The following is a 12,572-nucleotide window of genomic DNA, read 5'->3' as shown; positions in this document are numbered from 1 at the left end:
CTATATACGTGTATGTGTGAGAGTGTGTATATGTGTGTGTGTGTATGGGACGATGCTGAAGCTGAAACTCCAGTGCTTTGGCCACCTCATGCAAAGAGTCGACTCATAGGAAAAGACTCTGATGCTGGGAAGGATTGGGGGCAGGAGGAGAAGGGGACGACAGAGGATGAGATGGCCGGATGGCATCACCCACTCGATGGACGTGAGTCTGAGTGAACTCCGGGAGTTGGTGATGGACAGGGAGGCCTGGCATGCTGCGATTCATGGGGTCGCAAAGAGTCGGACACGACTGAGTGACGGAACTGAACTGATGCCATATCTATGGGGGCTTCCCAGGTGGCTCAGTGGTAAAGAATCTGCCTGTCAATGCAGGAGACACAAGAGACTTGGGTTCAATTCCTGGGTTGGGGTGGTTCCCTGGAAGAGGAAATGGCAACCTACTCCAGTATTCTTGTGTGGGAAATCCCAGGGACAGAGGAGTCTGGCGGGGTACAGACCATGGGATTGCAGAATATTCAGATACAACTTAGTGACTAAACAAGAAAAAAGGCTAAATGCTGCTCAAGGCTTATTTGTCTTTCAAATTCAGGATTATTCATTTGTACTATTTTGTGTTTATTGAAAAACTATGGAAACCCTTGCTTGTAAATGGGGAGGGTGACTTGAGTTTGGCATTTCTGCAGGGCCAGGCACAAAGGAGGTATTCACCAAATATTTGTCCAATTGAATTATTAAACTGTATTCTCTCTGTCAGAGAAATTTCTGCAGATAAGTCTCGGCAGAGAATTAAAAATCTAAATAAGAGTTTAACTGTCGGGCTGAATCAACTTTTATTTTTATTCAGCAATGACTTCTGACATTTCCAGCTGTTTCCGAGGGTGGATCCCATGTTTAGAGCCTGTGATTTGAAGGTACCAGAGGTGCTTTAAAGCCATGAACTTGGAACAGAATTTTCATTCTTAGTTTATTTACTTGTGGCATATATCTTGTTTGCTGTCTTTGGGAAGTCATTAAATAAATATACCCCATCCTTTTCTCCTCCCACCTCACCTCTAATTAACTGTTTCCTTCCCTATATGTCAGGACCCCGTGCTCTCATAATTTTATTTGCAATTCAGTATGGACTTTGAGAACCTGGGTTTGGAGTCAGACCTGTAGTATCATTGCCTGGTTCTGCCTCTCACCTGCCATGTCACTTCTGTGTCTCAGTTTTCTTACCTTAAAGTTCTATTTAAAGAAACAAAGAATGCATTTAAATCTGTATTGATCTCTTAGAACATAACCGATACATAGTAAGTCATGCTATTATTATGTCTAAACTTTTCATGTTTCCACTGTCAGTTTTTGTATGGCCCATGAGCTAAGACTGGTTTTTACATTTTTCAGATCAGATCAGTCACTCAGTCGTGTCTGACTCTTTTCGACCCCATGAATCGCAGCACGCCAGGCCTCCCTGTCCATCACCAACTCCCGGAGTTCACTCAGACTCACGTCTATCGAGTCAGTGATGCCATCCGGCCATCTCATCCTCTGTCATCCCCTTCTCCTCCTGCCCCTAATCCCTCCCAGCATCAGAGTCTTTTCCAATGAGTTCACTTTTCGCATGAAAGCAAAATCAAAAAAAGATCTCATGATGCATGGACAGTATATGAAATTCAGATTTCAGTGTTCACAGATCAAGTTTGTTGAAACACAGTCACCGTTCCCTTTGGCTTATCTGTGTATATACTGCTTGTGCTGCTTTTACATCATGACAACAGGCTTGAGAAGTTTCTGTAGGGGCCTCCTGGCTGGCAAAGACTAAATGAAATACTATCTAAACCTTTACAAAAGACATTTTCTGCCCTCTGTTGTAAGACACAAAGCACTGAATCACCATACCTACAGGTGTAACTCTACTAGTTGGTAGGTGGAAAGGGGTCATGGTTCTTTCCGTCTGTGTTTGGGACATTCCTGAATTGTATTTTTTCAGAAATATGCAGTATTTTGTAGTGATTGGCCATAGGTGTGGGGAGGGTGAATGTGTGTTTTACATGTAAGTTCTGGATCACAGTTTTGAATTTGTAGGAGCCCTGGTCCCTTCCTGCCTTCGGGTTGTCTGGTACTTTAACATTTTGAGGAATGACGGAACAGTGTTCCGCAGTGGCTGCGTCGTCTTAAACTGTTGCCAGCAAAGTACAGGGTCCCAGTATTTTCACTTGCTCCCCAGCACTTGTTATTTCTCTCCAATCTTGTTATTTTCTGTTGTGGCTGCTTTTTAAATTAGCTATTTTAGATGTGAGGTAAGTTTCTCATTGTGATTTTAATTTGCCTCTCTCTAATGGATGTTAAGTGTCTTTTCATGAAAATGAAAGTGAAAGTCACCAGTCCTGCCGGACTCTTGACTCTTTGTGACCCCATGGACTATACAGTCCATGGAATTCTCCAGACCAGAATACAGGAATGGGTAGCCTTTCCCTTCTCCAGGGGATCTTCCCAACCCAGGGATTGAACCCAGGATTGCAGATGATTCTTTACCAGCTGATCCACAAGGGAAGCCCAAGAATACTGGAGTGGGTAGCCTATCCCTTCTCCAGTGGATCTTCCCGACTCAGGAATCGAACTAGGGTCTCCTGAGCTTAGTATAATCTATATTGTAATGAAACCTAATTTAAGGGAAAAAATCTCCACTGAGGAGATCCAGGGGCTGTATTTTCCTTCCTGCAGGTGTATGTGGTGCTTCTGAAGGTACCAGGTGGAAGTCACAATGACCATGTCATCATTGGGAGTGGGGTGGGGGAGTTAGGAGAATAGGGACTCAGCACAAAGCATATTTCACGAGGATTGCCATCAGTATTTTCCTGAAATTTGGAAAATGAATAAAGCAGTTGAGTTGTTACTGTTGTATTTGTTTTGGCTTTTTAAAAATATAAAGGCATTGATTTACCTTGTATGAGTGATTAACTTTTAGAAGGACAGAACTATGTCTCAGTTACCTTTGTTTCAAGAGAATGCTTCACAAGGAGTTTTTCTGAAGATGTGTTGCTCAGTGAACAAATGAATGAGCTGGACAAGAGAGAGAAAAAGGGTGTGTGATGCAGGAAAATGAACGCTGCCTCTTGATGAATGCCACCTGCTTTAACCACTGAGCAGCACTGGAGCTTAAGGAAGAATCTACTGCGTTTGCTGCTGAGTTATGCTTATCTCATGGTGCATACATAAAGTGCAGGTGTGCTCTTGTAGAATCATGTTCATTGTTTTTGAATGGGATGTATCCATACAGGTCATTGAATTGGTGAATTTGGGACTCGGAAGATCTTTCAAATTCAGGATTATTCACTAACGTATACCCAAGTTCCGAGTTTGCTTTTACATGCCTGCCTGAGATGAAGTGCTTATTTGTTTTACCCTTTCTTTCAGCTGTTGTTGACATTTTATGGCACTTTTATGACAGTAGAAAGCATGAAGGTTATGCTTCTGATATGAATGATAATTCCAAACATTAATTGAATCTCTGTCATCATCAGATGAGTCAGTAGATGTAGAAAGGCCACTTTTCCAAAGGTACATGGCTGGTAAGAGGCTGGTCTACAATTAGGTTCTGAATGGGCATTCATAACTGTTTGTAATATGGACTAATACTTTTATTTATGTATTTTTCAATTTATGTGTTTATTCTGTTTTTGGGCTGCACTGGCTGTTTGTTGCAGCGCACAGGCTCTTCACTGTGGCCTGTTGGACTTTCTCTAGTTGTGGTGCGAGGGCTTATTTGCCCTGTGGCATGTGGGATCTTAGTTTGCTGACCAGAGATTGAGCAGCAAGTTAGAATGAACATGGAATCCTGCATTGGAAGGTGGATTCTTAACCCCTGGATTACCAGGGAAGTCCTTGACTAATATATGTACTATATTTTATTCTATGCTGGTCTGTGTTACTTTATTTCTTTTTTGGAAAATGGATACTGTAGTGGATTTGAGAATGGATAAATGCCACCCAGGGGCTTTCCTGGTGGCTCAGTGGTAAAGAATCTACCTATCAATATAGGAGATGTGCATTCGATCCCTGGGTTGGGAAAATCCCCTGGAGAAGGAAATGGCAACCCACTTCAGTATTCTTGCCCGGGAAATCCTATGGACAGAGGAGCCTGGTGGGCTACAGTCCATGGGATTGCAAAGAGTCTGACATGACTTATCGACTAAACAGCAACAATCACAAATGCTGCCCAAACATTATTTAGCTGCCTATGTCCTCTGTATTCTTAAGATCCTTTCTGTGCTGGGATATCCCTATTGTTTTTTCCATGAACTTTACCTGTATTCTTGTCTCTTTGCTCTAAGACCAGAATTGTTCACCTCTTCCTGAAAGGGAATCTGGGTATTTGGTGGCTACTTTGCTCAAGTGTACTTGGGTGGGTTTTGAGAGGAAGAAGGTAGGGGTAGCAGATGATTGGGGCCATTTCTGCTCTTTGCTTTTATTGACAGCAGGTAAGGAGTCTTTAAAATTTTTTTTAAATGTTTTAAAATTTTTGGCCACACCTCGAGGCATGTGGGATCCTAGTTTCTTTGCCAGGGATCTAACCCATACCCCGCATTGGAAACATGGAACCGTCCCAAGAAGTCTTTAATGTGCAGGAATCTTTCCTGCTCTGCCTCAAGGCATTGCCTCTGGATCTGGTCTCCTGCATCATGCAAATCTGTTTATTATGTGATAGATGGAGATCATCCATGTGTTTCTGACATCATTGCTGCTAACGCAATGGTAGCTGGAAATAAAAAAGCAGCCTTGTTTCAGATATAAATAAATGATAGTTTATTCTTTACTGATTCTGTGGTGAAGACTTTACCATACTTCCCTTCATTTAGAATATGTGAACTATGGAAAAGCCACCTGATAAAAACCATTGGTTGAGTATATGTTATATAGAATCAAAATTGTAACAAATCAAGAGGAGAGGAAAAAAAGGTAAAATGCAAAGTTTTAGGAAACTTCAGAATGGTTTCCTTCCTGATTATCCATGTCAAGCTCAGTATAATTCTGTTTCGTATGATTTCATGTTTTTTAAAGTGAAGAATAATGAAGATACAATAATTAATGGTTATAAAATATTTTTATTACTGATAAGAACTAAGACTCTTAATCTCTGGAGATTTCATGTTGGAAGAGAATAATTTGATTCAACATAATTATGCAACATTTATTATACTGTGCTTTATAACGTTTTCACCTAATATTAATTTTTTGATTTTTATAATAACATGTGATTTAGAAGACAGTTAGGTTGGTGATTTAGGTTCACTAAGTTAATGGTCATATTGAGATTTTCCATGAGAAATTGTCCTGTTGCATACAACTATGATGTCACACAGAGACAAGGTCTATCTGTGAATGAATTTGGATTTTCTGGCATTAGACAATAGAATATATTCATCAGGGGAACTTCATGCTTCTCTGGTGGCTCAATGGTAAAGAATCTGCCTTCAGTTCAGGAGACCCAGCTTTGATCCCTCAGTTGGGAAGCTCCCCAAGAGTGGGAAATGGCAACCCACTCCAGTATTCTTGCCTGGAAAATCCCATGCACAGAGGAGCCTAGTAGGCTACAGTCCATGGGGTTGCAGAGTTGAACACGACTGAACAACTAACAACATCAGAAACAAAGAGTTTAGAAATTATGTAAGTTTTGTCATTTAAAATACAGGACTCATACTGAGTTTAGACACAGAGCCAAAAATATCCTAATCATTCAGAAGTTAGTAGCTAGAAATACAGACCAAGCACAGACCAAGCACCAGAGAGTGAAATTGGAGAGCTGAAATTGATGATGACATGACCTGCTTCCATTAACGGAAATAGCGAAAGCCGCGGTTATACTGTGAATGTAAAGTGTAGAGCTGGAATAAGAATACGCTGTTTTCTTTGGTCTCGGCACCCAGGTGCTCTATGCTCATTTATATTTTTATCACCTCTTCCTTCTCAGGAATACATTGTACTCTTGAACAGCATGGGGTATTATAGGTGCTGATGCTGCTGAATTGAAAACCCACAAATAATTTAATTAACTCTCTCCTGTCCCAGTTCCATATCAGTGAATTCAACCAACCACAGATCATATAATATTGTAGTATTTCAGTTCAGTTCAGTCGCTGGGTCCTGTCCGACTCTTTGCGACCCCATGAATCGCAGCACGCCAGGCCTCCCTGTCCATCACCAACTCCCGGAGTTCACCTAAACTCATGTGCATTGAGTCGGTGATGCCATCCAGCCCATCTCATCCTCTGTCGTCCCCTTCTCCTCCTGTCCCCAATCCCTCCCAGCATCAGGGTCTTTTCCAATGAGTCAACTCTTCACATGAGGTGGCCAAAAGTATTGGAGTTTCAGCCTCAGCATCAGTCCTTCCAATGAACACCCAGGACTGGTTTCCTTTAGGATAGACTGGTTGGATCTCCTTGCAGTCCAAGGGACTCACAAGAGTCTTCTCCAGCACCACAGTTCAAAAGCATCAATTCTTCAGCTTTCAGCCTTCTTCACAGTCCAACTCTCACATCCATACATGACCACTGGAAAAACCATAGCCTTGACTAGATGGACCTTCATTGGCAAAGTAATATCTCTGCTTTTTAAAATGCTATCTAGGTTGGTCATAACTTTCCTTCCAAGGAGTAAGTGTCTTTTAATTTCATGGCTGCAATCACCATCTGCAGTGATTTTGGAGCCCAGAAAAATAAAGTCTTACACTGTTTCCACTGTTTCCCCATCTATTTCCCATGAAGTGATGGGACCATTATATCTACTACTGTGGGTAGGAATCCCTTAGAAGAAATGGAATAGTTATCATGGTCAACAAAAGAGTTCGAAATGCAGTACAGTACTTGGATGCAGTCTCAAAAACGACAGAATGATCTCTGTTCGTTTCCAAGGCAAACCATTCAATATCATGGTAATCCAAGCCTATGCCCCAACCAGTAACACTGAAGAAGCTGAAGTTGAATGGTTCTACGAAGACCTACAAGACCTTTTAGAACTAACACCCAAAAAAGATGTCCTTTTCATTATAGGGGACTGGAATGCACAAGTAGGACATCAAGAAACACCTGGATTAACAGGCAAATTTGGCCTTGGAATACGGAATGATGCAGGGCAAAGGCTAATAAGAGTTTTGCCAAGAGAACGCACTGGTCATAGCAAATACCCTCTTCCAACAACACAAGATGGACATCACCAGATGGTCAACACCGAAATCAGATTGATTACATTCTTTGCAGCCAAAGATGGAGAAGCTCTATACAGTCAGCAAAAACAAGACCGGGAGCTGACTGTGGCTCAGATCATGAACTCCTTATTGCCAAATTGTAATATTTACTACTAAAAAAAAAAAAATCCGCCTGTAAGTGGACCTGTAGGATTTAAACTATGTTGTTCAATGGTCAACCATATTTACCATACTCAAAGCATATTGACATTAACTGCAGTTTTATTTACTCCTTTTCTAAGAAATAATGCAGTTTATATCTTTTAGCTTATAACATTTGTTATAGAATTCAAAGTTCTTTGTACTTTTTTCCATACAAGGCAAATTTGTATTGTCTGCTGATCACCCAGACTTGTAACTGAAAAAAAAATTGCAATTTATGTGTGAAATTTCTGCTGCTGATGTTGTATTTTTCTTTTATAGAGTGGAAAACCACCCATCAGTGATATGTTCACAGACCTCAAGGATGGAAGGAAGCTATTGGATCTTCTAGAGGGCCTCACGGGAACCTCACTGGTGAGAGATGTTATGTTCAAGAACCAGTCTAATGGAGTATCTCTTATTGCTGATACTTGAAGACCCTCTGGGGGTCCTTACAATGTAAAGGCTGATACAGGAACATAAAACAAGGGTTTTAATGAATTTTTTGATGGAGCTGTATTTAGGCTTTATTAAGGCATCTATTTTTATCCAAAAAATTACTTTTTATTTTTATTGCTCTCAGGCAGTAGAGAATTACAAAGAAGGATGGATATGTAAAGAAGGTATGATATTCTGAATAGTGGAAAGTAGAGACAAATATGTTTAATTTTATTTAACAAATGGTTAAAAAAAAGTTATCAAAACTGATGATGTCTATTTTTATTCAGATTTTCAGTATTATCTTCATGTTTGTTTCATTATCAAATCCAACTCTATACTTTAGGTGCATGGCACCTAATATTCACACAGAAGTAACTTTGCCAATGAAAAGGATGCATTTTATGGGTACAAACTTTGACACCAGAGGTAGAATTACTATAAAAGGTATAGAGAGATGCACTTTTGAAGATGAATTTCTTTCTTGCAAGAGTGTGGGTTGTTACACTCTACCTTTTGCACCAGATGGTGGGTAGGCACCTGCTGGAGAAACTGATCCCTTTCTTAGATAAGGTTCCCTGGCCAGTGAGGCAGAAAGAAGCGTCTCAGGTCACCTTTCCCCAGGTGGCAATTCCAGTCTTCCCAGTGGGCCCTCGTAATGCTATCTGGATCCTAGAAGAGCACCTCTGAATCCTCTCTGCTCTGTCTACACTAGTGCAGGTGGAGGTGACATAACTTCTAAATCTTTGTGCCTTCAGCCCAATTGGGACAGAATATGCTTTATCCCTGGTGGAGCATTGATTCCCAAGCTTGTTTGTACCTTAGAATCACCAGGGAAATCTTGTACAAATTCCCAAACCAGACTACACTAAAGACTCATGAAAACACAATCATATGGAGTGGGATTGGACACAGCATTGGTGTTTTGGGAAGATCCCTAGGGAATTCCAGTGTTCAGGCATGCGAAGGAACTACTATCTTAGGTTGCTACTCGTGGGAGGATTTGCATTCTGTCAATGCTGGCCTCCACGGTGGCCTGAGAACCCAGCGTGGGCTCCTAGCACAGAGAGGACCTGTAGGCTGCGCTGCTGTTTCACATGCATCTCAGTGTCAATGATTGACAGCAACATGGAGGGACTCTGTCTCATTTGCTTTTGTGTTTTGCTTTCCAGCCGAAAGAACGTGGCTCCACAAGGGTGCACGCTTTAAATAATGTCAACAGAGTGCTGCAGGTTTTACATCAGAATAATGTAAGTTTGTCATGTGACTTTGGGGGTCCTTTGATGCCATTGGGATGATTTATTACGAAATCAGCCACCTGCTCTGGGCAGCGGTGTCAACCGATTTTTTAGAAACATTTCTCATATGAGAAGTATTGAACCTTTTCTATGAGTGAAGGAATAGTTGTGCTTTTTTGTGATTGCTTTATTGATCTATTGTTTAAGTAATACATTTTTGTGACTTAGGTTTACCTGACTCTCTAAAGTGAAATTTTTCTTATCATTTACTTATATTGTTGTCCAAATGTGCTAAAACAAAAACATGGGTTTCTGTAGAAGAATTGTCTTAAAAGTTATTTTTTCATTTTACTAGGTGGATTTAGTGAATATAGGAGGAACGGACATTGTAGATGGAAATCACAAACTGACTTTAGGATTACTTTGGAGCATCATTTTGCACTGGCAGGTGGGGAAATTTTCAATTACTTTTTAATAGGAATTGGAAATGGATCATATGTGTATTAGTTTCTTAGAGCTGCCACAGGGTACCACAAACTGGGTGGCTTCAACAATAGAAATTTGTTTTTTCACAATTTTGGAGGCTAGAAATTGGAGATCCAGGTGTTAGCAAGGTTGGTTTCTTCTCCTTTATTGGTAGGTGGCTCCCTTCTTCTTGTCTTCTCATGTGGTCTGTGTATGTCTGTGTCCTAATCTCCTTTGCTTATTCTAAGATACCAGTCATACTGGATTAGGGCTAACCCACGTGATCTCATTTTACCTTAACTACTTCTTTACAGATTCTATTTCTAAATACATCCCTATGGTGAGGTGCTGGGGGTTAGGATTTCAACATACAAATTTGGAGAAAGGATATAATTCAAATTATTTGAAATAAAAAGCCTGACAAACTGCTCTATTTTCCTGGCATAGAGAAAAAGTATCTATTTTTTAAATATTAAATTTTAAAAATACCAGGCTTATAGAAACATTGCAAAAATAACTCAAAGAATTCCTGGATACTTTTCACTCAGATTTTCCAAATGTTAACAGCTATTTGTATTTTTGTGTTTTCTCTCTCTGTGTCCCTCTTTCACTAAATAGTTAAGTGTGTATTTTGTAAAAGCAAATTATTTTTCTAAAAACAAGAAGTTCTTTTATATAACTACAATATATTAAAATAATATAAAATGTTGAATACATAATATTTATATATTGTTATAAATATATTTATACATTATTATAATATTTATAATGCTAATATTAATCATTATACAATTATTATACTATACCCTAACAAATATTATATAATTAGTAAAATCAGGAAGATAATATTGAAACAAAATAATTATGTGATTTAGAAATCTGATGGAGATTTTGTCAATTGCCCCAATAATATCGTTTAGAGAAAACAATACAGGATTATGAATTACATTTTTTTCCTTGTCTTTTTAGTCATCTTTAATCTGGCATAATTTTTGAGTATTTCTTTGCACTTCATGATATTGATGTTTTTGAAGCGTACTGAATAGTTCTTTTGTAGAATGTTCTTCCATGTGGGTTTGACTGATATTTCCTCATGATTAGATTTAAGGTTATTCATTTGTGGGATAAACGCCACAAAAATGATGCTGAGTTTTTCTTAATATACCATGTCACAAAGCACGTGCTGTCTGGTATTTTTTTCCAGCTGTATTAACTCATCATTTGGGTAAGGTGAACTCTGCCAGTGTCTCCATTGTACGGTGACTGCCCTTTGTTATTGAAAAGTATCTTGTGGAGATATATTTTGAGACTTTGTAAATATTCAGCTGCTTATTAAACTTTTGTCCATTATTTTTAAGATCCATTCGTAGTTCTTGTTGTTGTTGTTTAGTCGCTAAGTCATGTCCAACTCTTTTGTGACCCCATGGACCGTAGCCTGCCAGAATCCTCTGTCTATAGGATTTCCAAGGCAAGAATACTGGGGTGGGTTGCCATTTCCTTCTCTAGGGGATCCTTCCGACCCAAAGACTAAACCAATGTCTCCTGCATTGGCAAGCAAATTCTTTACCACTGAGCCATCATTTATTGTTATGGTGCTTGGCAAAGTGATTTTCTCATTTCATCATTTCTTCTACATTTGTTAATTATCTTTCCACTTGTGAGGAAGAGCTTTCCCTTGTCTCTTGTTTCTCTGTATCTGTTTATCTATTCATTTATATATCTGTGCACACTGATGGGGGAGAAGGCAATGGCACCCCACTCCAGTATTCTTGCCTGGAAAATCCCATGGACGGAGGAGCCTGGTAGGCTGCAGTCCATGGGGTCGTGAAGAGTCGGACATGACTTAGCGACTTCACTTTTCACTTTCATGCATTGGAGAAGGCAATGGCAACCCACTCCAGTGTTCTTGCCTGGAGAATGCCAGGGACAGAGGAGCCTGGTAGGCTGCCATCTGTGGGGTCGCACAGAGTTGGCCACTACTGAAGCGACTTAGCAGCAGCAGCAGCAGCAGCAGCATTCAGGGACTTGATTCTAGTTACTACTTGAAGTTATTGGCAGGCATTGTTTCATTTGAACAGGTGAAAGATGTCATGAAGGATATCATGTCAGACCTGCAGCAGACGAACAGCGAAAAGATCCTGCTGAGCTGGGTGCGCCAGTCCACAAGGCCATATAGTCAGGTCAACGTCCTCAACTTCACCACCAGCTGGACAGATGGGCTTGCCTTTAATGCCGTGCTCCACCGACATAAGTGAGATGTGACTCTTCTTAGCTGTGCAGATTTGTACAAATTTGTACATCCTTTCTGTCTCTCCCTACTTAATCCCTCCTAAGGTCCCTTCCCACGACCACTCTCTCCTCTGTACATGCTCTCTGAAAACATAAAAAAAGAAATATCATAGAAAAAAACCCACCCATCACGTTTTGTTTCCATAGGACTTAAATGCCACAGTGTACAAAATCCATGATTTCTTGTATGTATTTGTAAGTTAAAAAAAAGTAAAATAATTCACATAGTTCAAGCCCACTCATTCCTCACTACACCAATAATATACACAAAGAATTGTGATACTTTTCAGCCTTCTGCTAAAAGAAAAAACTCTATAAATTTAGTGCAACCCCAATTAAAAATAGATGTGATTTTTTTTTTCATAAAACTTGTGATCAAAGTCTGATTCTATAATAAAAGACCAAGGGATCAAAAGGAGCCACTTCACTCTTGAAGAAGAGACAGGCTAAAGTAGTTTCCAAACAGAAAGCAAGACTAGTTATGAAGCTATATTAATTGAGACTATATAGCACTACAAATAAAATACAATGTAATAAAAAGCTGAAGCATAAGAAATTGCCAATATTTGACTGTTTTGACACATAAGAATGGCAGTTTCATGTAGTTCAACCTAAGGGAATAAATAGATCAGAAATAGCTCCATTCTGATCTACAACTGAGCCAAGGCTGCAAATTAATAGATGGTATGGAATAAGTGGAAACGCATGAATTGGATCCTTGCATCACCATATCCCAAATAAATTCCAGATGCAGCAAGAATTTAATTGTGAAAGGC

At 39.7% G+C, this 12,572-nt stretch overlaps 1 protein-coding gene across 13 annotated transcripts in view; it reads left to right on the top strand.

Annotated features, from left to right (window-relative positions):
• Positions 1 to 12,572, top strand: part of UTRN (utrophin) — a 561,026-nt gene that overhangs the window by 123,909 nt on the left and 424,545 nt on the right. For all 13 annotated transcript variants that reach the window (XM_025295004.3, XM_045161922.1, XM_044924139.2 and 10 more), the window contains 4 exons: positions 7,649 to 7,741; positions 8,977 to 9,054; positions 9,398 to 9,490; positions 11,586 to 11,758. In XM_025295004.3, the coding sequence (XP_025150789.3) occupies positions 7,649 to 7,741; positions 8,977 to 9,054; positions 9,398 to 9,490; positions 11,586 to 11,758 (437 nt within the window). The remainder of the gene's footprint in view (positions 1 to 7,648; positions 7,742 to 8,976; positions 9,055 to 9,397; positions 9,491 to 11,585; positions 11,759 to 12,572) is intronic.

This window comes from Bubalus bubalis, chromosome 10 (assembly GCF_019923935.1).
Source record: "Bubalus bubalis isolate 160015118507 breed Murrah chromosome 10, NDDB_SH_1, whole genome shotgun sequence".
NCBI classification, from domain to species: Eukaryota; Metazoa; Chordata; class Mammalia; order Artiodactyla; family Bovidae; genus Bubalus; species Bubalus bubalis.
Note: the sequence above shows the minus strand (reverse complement) of the source record. Positions and strands in the feature narration are given on the sequence as shown.